Consider the following 17,856-nt stretch of genomic DNA (forward strand, 5'->3'; position numbering starts at 1 on the left):
TATATAAAAATAGATTTATACATATACATATATATACTCGTATATAAAAATGGCTGAACAATGGGATATAAATAAAAGTGAAAAAGGCTTCACATTCTGTGTAACAAACGAACAATTTGGTAAATCAACATTCATTTAATAAAAGTGCATCTGATCCAAATGAGTCCGATATACTGCCATTCTGCCGAAAAGGCACACCGCTTTCGAAATACGTTTTCTTTGGCTGGGCTGGAGAGAAAACTAATATACATCTAAATGTGCTCTCAATATCTCACCACACCCAAAATAACCGATAAAACGCCTTACGAGATTCCCAATTTAACATCTCATCACTATGGGAAGACTATTAGTGAGATTAGCTGCATCATAAGTACTGTCCTGCTGCTCTCTACAGGACACCATAAGGCACTACGGCGGTACAAAAAACCCCTACGTTTTACGCTTTGTCCACTTCACTATAACACTATAACCTCATGGCCTGACTCTCAAGCCAAAAACAAAGTAAGCTGCTTCCTGTAACAGACTAAAACACTTCTTACAAACGACAAATCAAAGGAAGTGCAATTCTATAAAGATTCATCAAAAGCATTCAAGATTGACGTGCGCAAGACCCTCATTCATCAGACACAAACCGAGACGCAATTACTACGTTTCCTTTAACGCCAAGTGCCTGTAGTCAGAAACAACAGACGCACATGGAGAAAATGAACACCTAAAACACTGACTTCACCACTCTGCTGTGGACTGTATGAAACATTCATTACTAGGAGACATTCTTGACGTCTGAAAACCTCATTCAAGGAGATTCAGACCCTGTTGGCTTCGGAAGGCACATTTGGCAGTCGTTGTAATAAAAAGTCCCGTTTTAAGCAGCTCAAACAGTATCATGTTTGTTGCATCTGCTCATCCTGAAGTAAAGAGTGTGTGCAGCACGAAAGTCCTGTAGCGCCCCCTGCTGTCACAAAGACATCACATTTGAAACTGATAGAGAATAAACCAGTTTTGTGACCTAGTCCAGGAAACAGCTGATTGGGTGCCGGCAGGACACGTGCTCTGGAAACCTAGTTTGCCTTTGAAACTGAGCTTATCACACTTTTTAATGTTTTTGAACAGGGAATCTGGTTCCTCTGGGGGTTTTAACAAGTTGAAGCAGCTGAATGGACAGTGGGCCTCCTCAGCACAAGATCTGTGAGATGGGATGTCTGAGCAGCTCCTCTGCACTCGGCCGGTACTTGGCCTCCACGAAGATGCAGCGGAGGAAGTCCCGCGTGTGCTCGGAGATGTGGGAGGGCAGCTGGGGGTTGGTGGGCTGAGTGGCGATCTTAAATATGGCCGCCATGGCCTCGAATTCAGCCCAAGGGGGCTTTTCTGTCAACATCTCCACCACAGTGCAGCCAAGACTCCTGTTCACACAACATACAGTTAAAGATTAATAACCCGTTAGCTAGATAGAACCCGTTATAGATTCCAGGTGTTTTAGAGCAGTGGTTCTCCAACTGGTCCTGGAGTACCAACAGCCCTGCACATTTTGGATGTCTCCCTATCTGACACAGCCATTTCAGGTCTTGCAGTCTCTACTAATGAGCTCATGAGTTGAATCAGGTGTGATAGAGGAGGGAGACATACAACTTGAGAACCACTGTTTTAGAGTATATACATCTTGAATTCATCACATACATTTTGATAGATTTTTGGCAATTATCTTTTTAATTTAGCTTGAAGTAAATTTATTAAACTTTTCATGGATGTTTATAGACATTCTTAATTGCAAAAATAAGATGAAAATACTGATCAATAATGTTTTTGTTTTTAGTTTTATATGCTATTGGACTATCTGGAGACCCAGACAACCACAAACTTTCCGAGCTGACTTTCAGCCAGTCATAATGCTCCCCTGACCTGACAGGAGACTGTCCAATCAGTTTATGTCGGGGAATCCCTGAGCATCAAATAAGCCACTCCCACTGAATGAGAATATGTGCAGTTCTTAAAAAAGGCCTGCTCTTTTTCTCCCATTTCAAAACGTTTTTCTTTGGCATGTTAAAAATAGGTTCTTATTATTTAGAGAATGATGCTTTTTTTTAACTTTCCACAACACAGCTCACAATCATGTCTGCTTAATAAACAATTTACAGTAAAAAGTGACTTGGACTAGATGAGCTCATCTAAATGGTGCAAGTTTCTTGTCACACTAACATTCACTTCCATAAATCCCAGCTGCTTTTCCCATTTCTAGTAAAAATATGCAGCTTTTAGGTTCCCATGATTGAAGGAGGAAAATGCTGTTCCAAAGCATGCACGTTTTTCTCTAAAGCAAAAAGCCAGAATCTTATGCTCTCAATGGGTCTCATTCACTAAGCATGCGTTCGCACATTGCATGCACATATTTGTGCGTACGCATGCTTGGGCAAGAAATATAGGAACAACTGAAACCACTACAGCTGTGAGGTTTCTGAATAATGCAGATAAAAGTGTTTATTGTGAGAACTGGTGAGAATGGCACTTGGCATTGCTCGAGGATCCCGGCGAGAGCGCATCTGCGAACAGCGGCGAGTTTGACGAGAGTGACGAAAGGCTGTAAGGAAAGCATGTGCGGAAAGCCCTTATATGGAGATGGTTTGGGTGTGTTTTTATGCAAACGACTAACCTTGTGCACGTGGCCGCTCATTTAGAATACTCCAAAATCACTAACATCAGAACGAGGTTAAGAACAAATTCATGTGCGTACGAACGTTTTGTGAATCAGGCCGAGACTTTTTGTGAGAAGTTCTCCTGTGTGTACAAATACGAAAGAATCTACCCAATTTTTTGTGAATGAGACCCAGTGTCTAAATGTTTTTATTTTTTATTTATAAAAACCTGCTCTCACCAAACGTCTGCCTTCCGGCCGTACCCCTCTCCACTGATGACCTCTGGGCTCATCCAGTATGGCGTTCCGGTAACAGAACGGACCCCAGTGCTGGACATGCAGATGGTCTGAAGCCGCTTACTGGCGCCAAAATCTCCCAGCTTCACATTGCCGGCTGAATCTCTCAGAATGTTGGCACCTGAATATATATATATTTATATATTTTTGTATTTGTATATACATATATATATATGTATTTGTATTTGCCAGGTTGTACCTTTGATGTCCCTGTGGACGATCATGTTGCTGTGCAGGTAGGACATGCCCTCCAGAATCTGTCTCGTATACTTGCGCGTCACATTCTCCGTCAAAGCCCCATAGGCCTTTAGCTGGTCTTTGACTGAACCCTGAGGGGTCAAAAACCACAGCACCAGTGAGTTACGCTGAACTCTATATCACAACCACATTATTGCTATCAAACAGGTATATGATGATGACACCTTACAGCCCATATGATAAAAAAAATAGCATTAAAATTATAATGAAAACTTAAATGAAAAATGTGTCCCAATTACTAACCCTCATGTCATTCCAACCCTTAATGCTGTTCATTTCAATTTTTTTTTCACTGGGAAAACTAAAGTACTTTTCATATCATATTCACTGAGGTTTATGCACCTCTGCTGCAACTCTTAAATTAATTAAGACTCAGATCAATGAATAATACTTCACAAAAAGCCATCAAATGGCTTCAGAAAATGTATATAGATAATACAAAAAACACTACCAGTTGAGTTTGGGGTCAGTAAGACTTTTTTTGAAAGAAATTAATCTTGTATTTTTGACCAAATAAATGGGTGGGCATATACATATACCGATCAGGAATAACATTATGACCACTGACAGGCGAAGTGAATAACACTGATTATCTCTTAAATCACAGCACCTGTTAGTGGGTGGGATATATAAGGCAGCAAGTGAAATCTTTGTCCTCAAAGTTGATGTGTTAGAAGCAGGAAAAATGGCCAAGCGTAACGATTTGAGCGAGTTTAAAAATGCCCAAATTGTGATGGCTAGAGGACTGGGTCAGAGCATCTCCAAAACTGCAGCTCTTGTGGGATGTTCCCGGTCTGCAGTGGTCAGTCTCCATCAAAAGTGGTCCAAGGAAAGAACAGTGGTGAACCGGCCACAGGGTCATGGGCGGCCAAGGCTCATTGATGCACGTGGGGAGTGAAGGCTGGCCCGTGTGGTCTGATCAAACAGACAAGCTACTGTAGCTCAAATTACTCAAGAAGTTAAAGCATTGCAGTTTGTTGCATATGGGACTGCATAGCCGCAGACCAGTCAGGGTGCCCATGCTAACCCCTGTCCACCGCCGGTAGCGCCAACAGTGGCACGTGAGCATCAGAACTGGACCACGGAGCAATGAAAGAAGATGGCCTGGTCTGATGAATCACGTTTTCTTTTACATCACGTGTTCTTTTACAGCCGGGTGCATATGCATCGCTTACCTGGGAAACACATGGCACCAGGATGCACTATGGGAAGAAGGCAAGCCAGCAAAGGCTGTATCCTGCCATCCAAGTGGATGTTACTTTGACACGTAACACCTACCCAAGCGTTGTTGCAGACCATGTACACCCTTTCATGGAAACAGTATTCCCTGGCTCTATCGCCCTGCCACAAAGCAAAAATGGTTGAGGAATGGTTTGAGGAGCAGACTTGGCCTCAAATTCCCCAGATCTCACTCCAAACGAGCATCTGTCGGATGTGCTGAAAAAAATCTAACATCTTGTTGCCAGATACCACAGCACACCTTCAGGGGTCTAGTGGAGTCCATGCCTCGATGGGTCAGGGCTGTTTTGGCAGCAAAAGGAGGACCAACACAATATTAGGAAGATGGTCATAATGTTATACCTGATCGGTGTATATTAGTGCAGAAATCACGTGGACTCAGCACACTGTCACCACCCCAACTGTCATTTTGTGAAAAAGATTATTTTCATGAGTTTCAGGTTTGGAACAAAATGAGGCAAAATGGAATTATAAAATTGTACTTTTTTGCCATCTTTTCCATTAAGAAGTCTAATCCTTGTTGTTTCTCAACACTTGATGACCCAATGCTCTTACAAACTCACCCCAGGCATATACTCCATGAAAATGGTGAGGGTCTTCTCATTGTGGTCTCTAAGGCAACCGTAGTACTGGACGATTCGTTCATGGTGCAGGTTCTTCAACAGCTGTATCTCACACTCTAAAGCGCTCACCTCCTGCAGAAAGGGGGGCAAGAGTCATGACATGACCACAGCTGAGCCGAGCGGCTGTGACCAGAGAGAGTATGAGTGAGATGAAGGTGGAAGATCAACTGAAAAAAAATATAAAACCACAACACACTAAAGCCAAACAGTGGTTAAGAAAGCACAAACGTACTGGTTTAGTTTTTGATTGTGTGAGCGAGCATACGTTTATGTTTGTGATCAACAAGAAATGCGTTGTTAGACTACCCCACTTCCCCTCGCCTCAAAACCCCCCTCTGGCCGACACACACAATCACACACAGATACAGGAAGCGACAGTGCATGTTTTTGCAAACGCCAGACAGGAAAGGAATTAAAGAGTGGGGGAAAGTTTGAGAAAGCAAGATAGAGACATAAATCAAGAGAGAAAAAAAAAGGCACAATAAAATACAATCAAATAAAATAACTATGTGTAGTGTACCTTACTGGTCTCTGGACTGGCAGGGTCAAAATGAACCTGTTTTGCTGCAAGTTCTCTGCCTGTGTCCACATCATAGCACAGATAAACCCTCCCAAAAGCCCCCTGACCCAGCAACTTCCCCCTACGCCACGTCACTGGAGCTGTAGGGGCTGACACACATGACAATAATAATGAATGAAACCAATCAATTGACAATTTCACACAAATACAAACACATCTGAAATACATCAAAGCAGTTTTAAAACGCTTAAAAACACTACCATAAATGTAGAACATCATAATCTACATAACACTCACACTTATGAGGGACTTGGCGGTCCTGTGGGCGGAGTCTGGCCTGAGTATCCACCAGCTGCCGGCTCCCCAAACTCTCCTCACTGCCGTTCAGCGAGCGCCGTGATGGCACCAATGTGAACAAGTTTCCTTGGGGACGACGGATCCGTGGAAACGTCCGTCGGCCTGAGGAGCAGCATTGTTTGTTTAAAATATGACATTTTAGGACCTGGAGTGTGAGTGTAAATTCAAATTTCTACATCTTATAATAAATGATATCGCACCTTCACTGTGGTCTTTATGATGCAGGGACACATGATACCTACGAGGGTACGTCCCTCCCTTACCCACAATCTTATCATATACATGATTTTCCCGGTCTAAAAGAGGAGAATGGGAAGAGGAGAACATGATTTGGGTCAATGGAACAGTAGGTTTGTCTAACTTTCTCAATTGATTTACTGATTGCAGTCTTTATTGAGACGCACCTGCACAGTCCTGTCGGTTGTCAGGGTAACTCTTAACCCTGTGTGTACGAGGTTTCCTGAGTGAGGGGCTACGGAACAAGAGACACCAATAAATGCAAAATAACAGTGACAGGTGCTTACAATTACAATATCTTTCAAATACATTTCTGATTGTATCTGTCCCCTCACCTGTCAGAGTTGCTGTCCAGTGATTGACAGCTGCCGGACACAGAGTTTTCTGCACTGCTCCAAGGATCCAGCACCTTTAAATACAGGTGAATTATAAGACCAATGGACTCAGATGGCAGGTGACATCATGTAATTTCCGCAGAGGTATATATACATGAATTCTCTCACAGAGCTCCTACGACAACTGCAGAATGTGGCATTTCTATAGTAACAGCTCACTGTTTGAACATAACCATAACACCTTTTCTAGACGGTACTTGAAATCTCATTTTCAACACATACTGGGTTTTCACTTCGAGGAGCACCGCTCCAGTGTGTATATACAAGTAAACATTTAAAAAAAATAAAAAATTGATAGTAACAACAATACTTTTGTTCAGCAGGTATACCAAATAAATGCTGTTCTTTTGAACTTTCTATTTAAAAAAAAACTGTTTTCAAATTTGATATTAATACAAAATGTTTCTAGAGAAGCAAATCAATACATTAGAATGATTTCAGAAGGATCATGTGACACTGAAGACTGGGGTAATGATGCTGAATTAATTTTAAATTATAATAATGTTTCTCAATATTACTGTCCAAATGACTCTAAACTTTTGTATGGTAGTGTATATAAAGAAAGAGCTATACATTAAAACTCTGTATAATTCTTTATATATAAAAATAATTAACTCACAAAGCAATAAACCTGCTTTAGTTTTAAAGCGCCTATAACATATCTGTGCATGTGTCCTTGAACTCACACACTGGTCGCTTGTTTCAGGTATGAACTCGCCCTCGCTATTGATGCTGGTGTAAGATCCCTGACGTGCGATTCGTTGTTGCCGCTCAGGAACGTAACCAGGTGGCGGAGAACTTCGCCCAGTGTTCTGAGAGCCTATGTAATGACAAGACAAAAGACATAAAATGTTAAAACTAATAATTCAACAATTTGTCTTACTGTTAAAGGGGCAAACATATATCCAGGGTTCCTACACAATTTTCGTTTCAAAATTCCATACTTTTCCAGACTCGAATTTCCAGACTTCCTACAGATTTTTCCGACCATATTTAACTTGTTCTGATAAAATGTTTTCAAATTTAACTGCTAACAAGTGTTACATTCTAAAGATTTAGTATTGGCGTTTTTGCCTTTTATTAGGATAGGAAAGTAGCTAGACAGGAAGTAAGGTTGGAGAGAGAGGGGGGCGGGATTGGGAAAAGTCCATGAGGCAGGACTCGAACTCGGGTCTCCCGAAGCACAACAGCACTACATGGCGACGCACTTACCCACAATGCTATCGGCGCCGACAAGTCTGTTAAACTCTGAGTCAAAACCTCTATGTAGGCTATCTAATATTTAGAAATCCTATATTAAAATTGTGCCTTTTGTGACCTTAATGATCAAAATGCTAAATCAGTCACAATTTTTTTAAAAGGGTTATTAATTTACCCAAAAATTTAATTTCTATCATAATTTACTTACCCTCATGTCATAAGACTTTTTTTAATCTTGGAAATCTTGGACACATGAAGATATTTAAAGGATTAGTTCACCTCAAAATGAAAATGTCCTAATCATTTACCCACCCCAATGCCATCCAAAATGGCAACCAACTCAGTTGGTTGCTCGAAAACTTAATTTATCTTTCACTGAAGAAAGTAAATCATGGATATCTTGGATGGCATTGAGGTGAGTAAATGATTAGGACATTTTCATTTTGGGGTGAACAAGTCCTTTAATAAAGGGACTGAAATATCTCAGATTTAAAATATTAAAAATGTTTATATAATAAAGTCTTATGGTTTTGAAAGACACGGGGGTAAATAAATGACAAATTTTCATTTTGGGTGTACTATTCCTTTAAGGACTCCACTATCGACTCTGTTATATCCTCAAACCCAACTTGCTTTTTCAAACTACAAAGTGCTGTGTTAACCACTGTTGAACTGAGAAAAGGAAGGAACACACTGACCTTTACTGCCATAGCTAGGCTACAAGTTTTTCATTCATTGAAAAAAACGATTGTGTATATATTTATTATATACATTTAGAAATTCTTAATTTTATATTTAGAAAATGAAATAGGGACAATAGTCTGGAAACATAAATATTTTTCCATACTCTGATTTATTTTTTCCATACTTTTCCAGACCTGGAAATTACTCAAATCAAATTCCATACTTTTCCAAACCCCGTAGGAACCCTGTATATAGTTGGACTGTCAATGCTGTGATGTGAGATTGAGATTGTATTTGTGTCATGTTTAATTCACTGTTGTGTTTTGGTTTCCTTTCAATCAGTACAGAGATTTAGTGAGAGAGACAAAATACCATAATTACTCTGAAAATTAACACCTTACAATTAATACACATTAATATTTATATTTGCTAAATCTCATTAATTTCACTGTCAAATAAAGCATCTGAATAACGTTATTTCAGCTATGGCCTTCCTATTAGACTTACATAGTCATACAGGTTGCATGATGTAATCCGACAGTAGATTATATTGAGCTCAAAGAAAATACGAAATAAGTCCCATGCTACATGATACACTGTGACAAGGGCATGATCTAAAAGCAAAACAGCTGAATCATGAGACTGAAGGAAAGTATAAACAAACGTCTTTTTCCTCCAGTCACTGAGCCTCAAAGAGCTCACGCTTTCCTCCAGACGTCCTTACAAGCTGTAACAACCTCCCCTCCCCCCTAAAATACACACTATCTCTACAACAGGCCATTGGCCCACCATGCTAATAGTGTCTCGCAATCTGATTGGCTGGGAGCCAGCAAGCCATTGTGGAACAGCCAGTGATGGTGGACAGGAAAAGGAAGAGGACCCACTGCTTACAGAGGAAGTCGGAGAAACAACAGAGAGAGAATGAAAGAGTATGAGAGAGAAAAAGGCCAAGACAAGAAGATCGATTAAGGCAAAGTGGTTTTTCATTATGCGCAGCAGTGTGTGTGCATGTGTGTGTGAACTCACTGGTGGAGTGGTGGCGTCCTCTGGGTTCTGAGGACTGGTAGGCAGTGCTGACATCACCGGTGGACTGAGAAGTTTTGATGCGAACCTGCTTACTGACTGTGTGATGAGATGGAGAGGAGGCCTGCACACACACAGACAGACAGATGTACATATTAAGCATCTAGAAATCATTTTGTGTGTAGAAACAACATATTATTGGATTCTTTGTGTACTAATTGACACACAACTGAGTTAGCATTTTAACCTCTTTCCAGTAAGCAGAGATTTAATAATCTGCTCTGCACCATCTGTCTCCATTCGATTAACATATATTAATTGTAAGTCTCACGTTGCTTTGTTCCTGTGTCAGCAGCATGATCTTGATGCTCTTCATGTTTGAGCTGCGGTCCAGCAGATCAATGGCTTTGTCCAAGTCGTCCTGATCACGCAGGGGGATGGACAGCTGTGTGCACAAACACATGCGCAAATTAATACATTAGTAGAGCTGCCTAATTGCTAAAAGGTGTACTCAGAAATTATCTGGGAGATAAAGTTGAAAACATATTAAATGTTGTTATCATCTGTTTCCTGTCCAACTGATTCATGAGCAAATCAATTTCCAGTGCTTTAAATGAGTCAATCAAGAGACTTATACATTTAGGAGACACAGTGAATCAGTCTGATAAATGCTTTATACAAAAATATACACAAAATTCAATAAAGGACTGAAAGAGCAGATATTAAAGTATTGAGTATTTTTGGTAAGTGACAGCGAGTGCATTTGAATGTGAATCAATACCTCATTATTCATATAATGCAGGTCTAACTGCTGACCGAAGAATGTTTTGACTTTCTGCTGGACTTCCTCGAATTGCACAGGCCGCCCAAACATCAGAATCCTACACAAACATATATAAACATACACACACGCCACGCACACAGAGGGGGGGACATTAAACAGGAAGCCGAGATTTCTTTAGATGTGTAATCCGAGCCGGCTAGTCAAGTCAAACACACAGTCGGATCTGCAGAGTGCACACATTCCTGCAAGCACACCTAGCATAGCTGTGGTCTGTCCTGGCAGCCACAGACAAACCACAGTCCTTTCCCTTTCCACTGCGTTACCAGTCTGAGAGCTGAGAGAGAGCATGCCTGTGTGTAATCTCTCAAAATCAAAACGCCAGTGTACATGTTGTTTTATGTGTTTGCATTGCCATTTGATCATTACTTTTATTTTAACACATGCACATTCCAGTAGAAAAGTAACTTAAATTCACCTTCTTTCACCACAGAACTCAAACTTAATCCTGACATCCTCCTGAAGAGAAAGAAAAAGAGGTGAGGTCACATCAGGGTCATATAGGAGTCACAAGGTCACGGTTTCTCCTGTATCTATGTGTGTTACCATTCTTTTGGAAGAGCTGGCAGTGTTGACAGGTTTGGGTTTTGCCGTGTCGAAAGTTGATGCCGGCTGGCGCCTGGTCATCTGCAGGGCCACCAGATCCTTCATAATTGAATGGAGAGCCTGTCTCTCATCTGGGGAGAAAAACAGAGATACCGATTAGCCGATAATTACTTTCATGTTATGGCAAAGACAAAGATATACAAAGATGGGACACTCATATTACTCATGAAGAAAGTGCAGTGCACAATATGGCGGAACAAGTCCCGCCTTCTAAATAAAAGAGCCAATCCCTGATTGATCAAGTCATTGTGTCACTGCAGCTGCGTTAGAAGCTCCAGTTGCAGTCTGTTCTGAGACGTGCACATAGGACTGCACTGGGGCATTGGCGGATTTAACCTGAAAAATACGCTTTTATTTCTTCTTTTTCTTATTTGAGCACAAGAAACAACATTCATGTCATATTATTTTGCTGATTTTATTTTAAATATGCTATTTAATTGTGAGTTCTTGAGATTTCAGGATTTCCCTATTCAAGTAGACAGGACTTGGTCTTGGATGCCCGAAATAGCTGCCCAGAGGCGTTGCAAATATGTCTGCCGGGTGAACAGACTTTACTTGAAAGGGGCTTTGGTTGATGGCGATACCAATGAATGCCGATATTAAAATGATATACTATTTTGTCTAAATAAATGAATAATATAATTGACAAAAGAAAAGACACTAAAAACTAAAAAGTGAATTTATTTTATTACATTTAACAGTTGTATTAAATATTTTTAAATATAATCTTTGAGTCTTAAATAAAGGCAAATATAATCTAAATGTTAAAAAAGGGGGAAATCATTATTTAAAAAAAATTATCAGACAATAAAGATTAAAAACATCTCTCATACCAGCAGCCGATAACTGATATGATATCCAGTGTTTCCCATTAATTACCTCTCTGGCTGCCCGCCATGGTCTAATCTGTCCCGCCCCGGTTTCATAATGAAATATTTTACTTTTCTCTTAATAACAAAAAAGGTCTCTAACATTGTGTTTTGTGCCATTGCTTTGACAAAGTATCTATCAAACAAACTACAATCGAAAGTGAAATCAATTTGTGGCCTACCCTCAACTGCGGGTTCAAATGAGTGTTCTTGAGTAGCTTATTACTTTATATTAAACTAAACAAAGATTATGTTGCAGAAACTATAAACTTGCTATACAGTTACAGCACAGGTGCAGAAGAACTGAGAGGATGTTCTGCTCACAGTCAGACGACTAGACCTGCTTTCATGATCTCGGTTCTCATGTTTGATGTAAGAATGAGCTGTGTCTTGGCTAAGCTCACTAGAGAAGGGAAAATATTCAGTGTGTGTTGTTTGGATGGACTTCACACACCTCCGGAGAGGGAGAGAAACAGAGAAGCCTCGTCTACTCACCAATACCGGGAAACATGTGTTAAAACACAGCAGATCAACCCAAGCAACAGACTCAACCACTCAACTGGTGAATATCTGTGTGTTCAGGTGACCAGTGAGAACATAAGCATCACTGTCTGTCTCCATGTTTCCCTCTTTCTCTATTTAAATATCTCCCAACATCCTTTTAATACCAGACGTCACAGTTGTTTCCAGCTCAACAGAAGCTTGTCTGTCATTTATGAAGGCCCTGGTAAACTCGCAGCAAATTTCTTTTTCGTTCTTCGCTTAGAGGTAAAGAGAAGTTTGAAAAACCTGGTATACTGTGGCGAGGTGGACGAGCGAGAGACATGGGAGGAGCGAGCGAGATCGGTGTGCGTGATTGAGAATGAACATCACCTGCGAGGCACACCGGTCTCGAGTCCTCTCATGAGGGAGCATGGAGCCATAAAAGGACGAGCGACTCCAGTGAAGGACGAGAGAGGACCAGGCCTGGACTTTAAGTTGTGTTTTATTTATGTATGTGCGCGGCAGTCGTCCGTGAGGGGCTGCCGCTTTTACTTTCACTTTGTTCATTTGTTTTATTAAAGTTTGTTGTTTAATGTTCGCCGGTTCCTGCCTCCTTCTTCCCACACGAACAAACTTTAATAAAACAAATTAAAAGTGAAAGTAAAAGCGGCAGCCCCTCATGGACACAACTTAAAGTCCAGGCCTGGTCCTCTCTCATCCTTCACTGGAGTCGCTCGTCCTATTATGGCTCCGTGCTCCCTCATGAGAGGACTCGAGACCGGTGTGCCTCGCAGGTGACGTTCATTCTCAATCACGCACAGCGATCTCGCTCGCTCCTCCCATGTCTCTCGCTCGTCCACCTCGCCACATACCCCCAACACCCCTCGTAGGCCGGGGAGTACCCCGCGTCTACGCCTACCCCCCGCTCTGGGGGTCTCCGTCTCCCGTTCTCTCAGCTCGCCGGCCCATATCCCAGGATATGCCCGCCTCCTGCTTCCCACACGAACAAACTTTACTACATATACTTTTAGGGAACCTTTCCATGCCATTCAATTAGATGAATATGTAAATATGTGCTGCACACATTCCTCTTGACAAAAAAATAAACACAACAAAAATGAACTGAGGTGAGAAAACAGCAATTAAAGGCCCACTGAAGTGCCTTGAAACACGCAGCATTATTAGTGAGTTGACGTAATTTCCCCTGAAACGGCTCCAGCTGTTAGCAGCTCCTCCCCTTTTTTGAAACAGTCAATAGCGTTTCGTTAATATCACAGTTTGACTAGAGCCTTTCTGTTTGGTAAAGCCAGAGTTTCCTCCTAATCTCTAACCGTTTATCATCATTATCTCCTCCATATCGCTTTGAGATACAGCACTCTGGGCAAAATTTAAATGGGTCCGATATGTTTTGATGTCTGCGCCGGCTCTCGTGTCTCTAGTCAACGGCTCTGGTCTAGACTATGTGTGTGAGCTGCGGCGGTGAGCGTGAAAGTAACGTGAAACCAGACTTCATTCGCCTCAACTGAAAGCATATTTACACTGAATCGTTTCCTATCGCATGTATAGTGCGCTATGTGCCATTCACCATGTAGAAATAGTAAACGTGTGAACAGCTGACCGATTTCAGATGCAGCTTCAGCGTCTATTTATAGTGTAGGAGGCGGGCACTTCAGATTCTAGAGACCATTTGATTGGACAGAAGATGTGATGGGAAGATGAGGTCTGCGATGACGTCATCAAAATCTGTGATTCATTTTAACGGAAGTGAGAGACTGTAAGTTTTGAACGCTTATATCTCCTAAATGCGAATTTTGTCATTGTTTTGGAACACACCAGTTTATTCATAACCTTAAGGCTAACACAGTCATACTAAAAGCTAAAAAACTTCCATTTTGATTTCAGGGGCCTTTAAGAATCTGATCATCAGCGATGTGATTATGTTTGCAATTCGTCTCTTCATATAGCACATTGCACAATTGATTGTTTTAAACAAGCAGCTTTACAGTATAAAAAAAAGATCAAACTTTGTCAGTGTCGCTTTCAATTAGAAATACAACTTGTCACACTTATAATATTTTTTACAAAGTAAGTTTGGGATAAGTAAGATTTTTTTAAAGAAATAAATACTTCTATTTACAAAAACTTTCTATTCATCAAAGGGTCCCAAAACAATGCACCACAGTTTCCACAAAAATATTAAGCAGCAAAATTGATATGATGATAATATTAAATGTTTCTTGAGCTCCAAATAATGATTTCTGAATTTTTTTCATTTTTTTTTTTTTTTAAATCAAGCGATAATTGAAGACCTGTTGAGAATCCCTGATACATAAAAAAAGTACATGATACTGATAATAAAAAAACATGGGGACTCACTCATTTTGCCGGTATAAAAGTGTGCTATTGATAGAAGTTCTGGTTTGAAGCTCCTCACACACCCCTTCCTCTAGTGTCACCCATCAATGGCCTAGAAATAAAACAATATTCAGGTTATACAGAAATAAAATATCCAGAGTCAACAGCTATAACTTTCTCTTTACAAGATTTATTTACAAGAATATTTTAATAGCATACCGTTTACCTCCTCTGTGTTTATTTGACACACTGAAGTGCCCCATTATACTTTTTGGAATATTCCCTTTCATGCAGTGTGTAATATAGCTATCTGTGAATGTAAACGATCTGCAAAGTTGTAAAGTCGAAAGTGCACGATAAATAAAGTTATTGTCTCCCAAAATAAATAATCGACTCAGAACCGCCTAAATGAGTCGTCACTGTATCTGGTGTCAGTGATTAAAATTACCACAGCAGTATAACTTTTTGACGATTGCTCCTCAAATCTCTGTGATGTCTAAATGGGATTTACAAAAAACGTATCCATTAAAGATGGAACAGTACCCAGTTTATTTGGACCAACTTGCTTGGGATGGAGGTTCGGGTTGAATAACTAATAACTCGCCCTCGGAATGATACGAAAAATGTGAAATGTGAAAAATGTGGTGATGTGCAATGCATATTATGAGAAAATGAAAGTGTTTTTTGACCTATGATGCATGTAAACCTGTTGTAGGAGACCTCAAAATGAGGAATCTTTAAAATTGCATAAAATAGGGTCACAATTTTCTGAAGCTAGATGCACAAAACCCCCATTTAAAATGCAGGAAAACTGAATGTGGAATGTTTTACATGTGGGATTGTGCATGCATGTTAGTGCACGTGAGACCTGAAGGACTGTAACCTGATCCATTGCTGGCACTGAGGAACCATGGCACAAACCTTCCAGCCGAGGGGAAATGAGCAGAGGGAAATATTTACCATTTAAAAATGGCCAGATTTCAGCTCCACAGGCTTCATTCCAGCCATAAAAGCCCCTCTCAACAATGCCATACTCCCTATAAACCATAACTATAACTAATATTTTCAAATTTCATTTTCCCATGAATACAGGTGGCTCACATTAAGAAAAAGAATGTGAATCAAAATGGCTGTACTGTACATTGGATGTTTTGTATTTTAACTGAGATTTTGTCTATTTTCAAGCCTAAACAATGAGACAAATCATTTGGTCCATAACAATATCGTTGACCATGTACTTGGAACTCTAAAAATGGCTAATTTTCATAAATTAATAAAATCTTACCGTATAAACTTTTGATGTCCTTCAAATATGTTATCTGCTAATCCTGGAAGAAGAAGAAAAAAACTGTTACCACAAAAGTGTCCAAATGATAGTTTCACATAATATGTTACCCATTTCTCTGAAGAAATCAATTTAACCACAGCTAACATCTGTGTTATGCATGGAATCTATAGTGTCAGTAATCATTTACCAAGCAGTACATATTTTCAGCTTAATTGTTTTTGGATAAAATGTTTGAGCATATCTCTAGTATATTCTACAAAGTCCAGTATATTTTACAAATGCATTTGATGGAAAATATCAGTGTTAATTCTACTGTAACTTAAGTTGGGCAAAAATACTTATTTTTCTGATTAATCGCAAGATTAATAATTTACGCTATGCCTATTTTCAGTGACCGCGTAAAAATGTATTTGTACTGTGCTGACTATTCGGCAGGTGTCACTGCCTTCTGCTGAACTCCCTCAACTGAATCTTTAATGCCTTGACAAAATAAATAATATTTTACCCAAGCTGTGAATAGGAGTCCTGCATTTACTGTGATGCAATAAAAAGGTCATGTACCGCTATGTCAAGAAATGACTTTTTATTGAGTTGTCTTTGCAGGCTGCATGCAAAAAGAAACACATATTGTGACCAGTGTAGTCAGATTCATGAACAAATCAAAAACAAAGTGCAACCAGTGAAGCCCAATTATTAAAGAAAAAATATTGTTACAAGCTGGCTTTTAATAAATATTTAAGAAAGACTAAATTAATCAGTTAAAAACACTGCTTTTGATAATTTACAGCATTAGCCTAGAGAAAATGTCTTTCATATGCAAGTAAAATTCTGAAACTGAAATATACACAAATGAAATCGGCTCATAAATACTCTGTATCAATACTCAAGCCTTAGTTAATTCAATTATTTTCCTTAAATACAAAAAAAAGCCATATCAAATCTATACAATGTAAAGGAAATCAGTTTCACATCCTGAAGAACTCAAACCAGGTGAGCTGTTGAGAGGCAAACCGGACAATGGTTGCACTAGAAAGTCAGCAAAGTCTCATTAGAATGCTTCCGTTAGCATATCCTGACCTTTAGAAGTGAAGCTGTGGATAGGGCTGCATCGTTCCTAATGACATTACCTGCCTGTGATTCACTGCCAGACTTCATCAGACCTGCAAATCTCTTTTGATCAAGTTACAGTGGTCCGAAGGAGAGAGGACTAACTGGACATTGCTAAAAATTGCGTATCCTTCCATATTTATGGTCAACGCTGAAATGATTAACCAAACGGATGAGGTAAGGATCATGTGCACGCATGCCTGCGTTTGTTTCAGCACCTCAGGTTATGCAGCTCCAACTGAACCGAGAGAAATTACAGAGGACAGACATCATTAATTTGCACTCAATCAGTCAAATATCCTGAGTGGCCTGACCCAGGTGGCCTGACCGCCTGCACCTATGAACACATTCAAAAAGCAGTGAATGCATGCGGCTTTTTTTGATGTTACTCTATATATATATATCCAAGTCTAAACAGACCTTCAACCAGAATGCTCCACAAAGGGTTTGATGCACGCTTGTTCCTTCATGAAAGGTCTGAATATACATAAGCTAGGTTGATGCCGCCACACCACTGGAAATCATCTCAGTTTCTGATTTAAGATTCCCCTTCTGTCTTTTGTTCCTTTCCGATTCAAACCAAATGTCACTTTCTTTTCTATTTGAATTAGAGGATCTAGAGTCTAAACTTACGAGAAGTAATATTTTCAACTGGGTTAAAATTGAAGGCAGAGATTCTTAACTCTAACATGCTTGAGATGGATAGACGGATTGATAGAGAGAGTGAGATGATATTTTCAAGTGAGTTACATTTACTAATACAAACAATGAACAGCTGGATTTGTATTAATTGACATTAATAAAGATTAATACATACTGTAACAAATGTATTGCTCATTGTTAGT

General features: G+C 39.9%; 1 protein-coding gene across 1 annotated transcript in view; it reads right to left on the bottom strand.

The window, feature by feature from the left end:
- The window catches only part of map3k3 (mitogen-activated protein kinase kinase kinase 3), a 35,165-nt gene that overhangs the window by 1,468 nt on the left and 15,841 nt on the right, over nucleotides 1-17,856 (bottom strand). The window contains exons 2-18 of the mRNA XM_079833637.1: nucleotides 15,902-15,944; nucleotides 14,638-14,728; nucleotides 10,850-10,980; nucleotides 10,722-10,762; nucleotides 10,244-10,343; nucleotides 9,794-9,907; nucleotides 9,466-9,586; nucleotides 7,242-7,375; nucleotides 6,496-6,569; nucleotides 6,328-6,395; nucleotides 6,124-6,219; nucleotides 5,864-6,025; nucleotides 5,567-5,715; nucleotides 4,987-5,118; nucleotides 3,126-3,255; nucleotides 2,870-3,047; nucleotides 1-1,403 (exon numbers count right to left, since the gene is read on the bottom strand). The exon at nucleotides 1-1,403 is cut by the window's left edge and continues 1,468 nt beyond it. Coding sequence (XP_079689763.1) covers nucleotides 1,175-1,403; nucleotides 2,870-3,047; nucleotides 3,126-3,255; nucleotides 4,987-5,118; nucleotides 5,567-5,715; nucleotides 5,864-6,025; nucleotides 6,124-6,219; nucleotides 6,328-6,395; nucleotides 6,496-6,569; nucleotides 7,242-7,375; nucleotides 9,466-9,586; nucleotides 9,794-9,907; nucleotides 10,244-10,343; nucleotides 10,722-10,762; nucleotides 10,850-10,980; nucleotides 14,638-14,641 — 1,863 coding nt within the window. The 5' untranslated portion in view covers nucleotides 14,642-14,728; nucleotides 15,902-15,944 and the 3' untranslated portion in view covers nucleotides 1-1,174. The remainder of the gene's footprint in view (nucleotides 1,404-2,869; nucleotides 3,048-3,125; nucleotides 3,256-4,986; nucleotides 5,119-5,566; nucleotides 5,716-5,863; nucleotides 6,026-6,123; nucleotides 6,220-6,327; nucleotides 6,396-6,495; nucleotides 6,570-7,241; nucleotides 7,376-9,465; nucleotides 9,587-9,793; nucleotides 9,908-10,243; nucleotides 10,344-10,721; nucleotides 10,763-10,849; nucleotides 10,981-14,637; nucleotides 14,729-15,901; nucleotides 15,945-17,856) is intronic.

Source organism: Gobio gobio, assembly GCF_949357685.1.
Source record: "Gobio gobio genome assembly, chromosome: 1".
NCBI lineage: Eukaryota > Metazoa > Chordata > Actinopteri > Cypriniformes > Gobionidae > Gobio > Gobio gobio.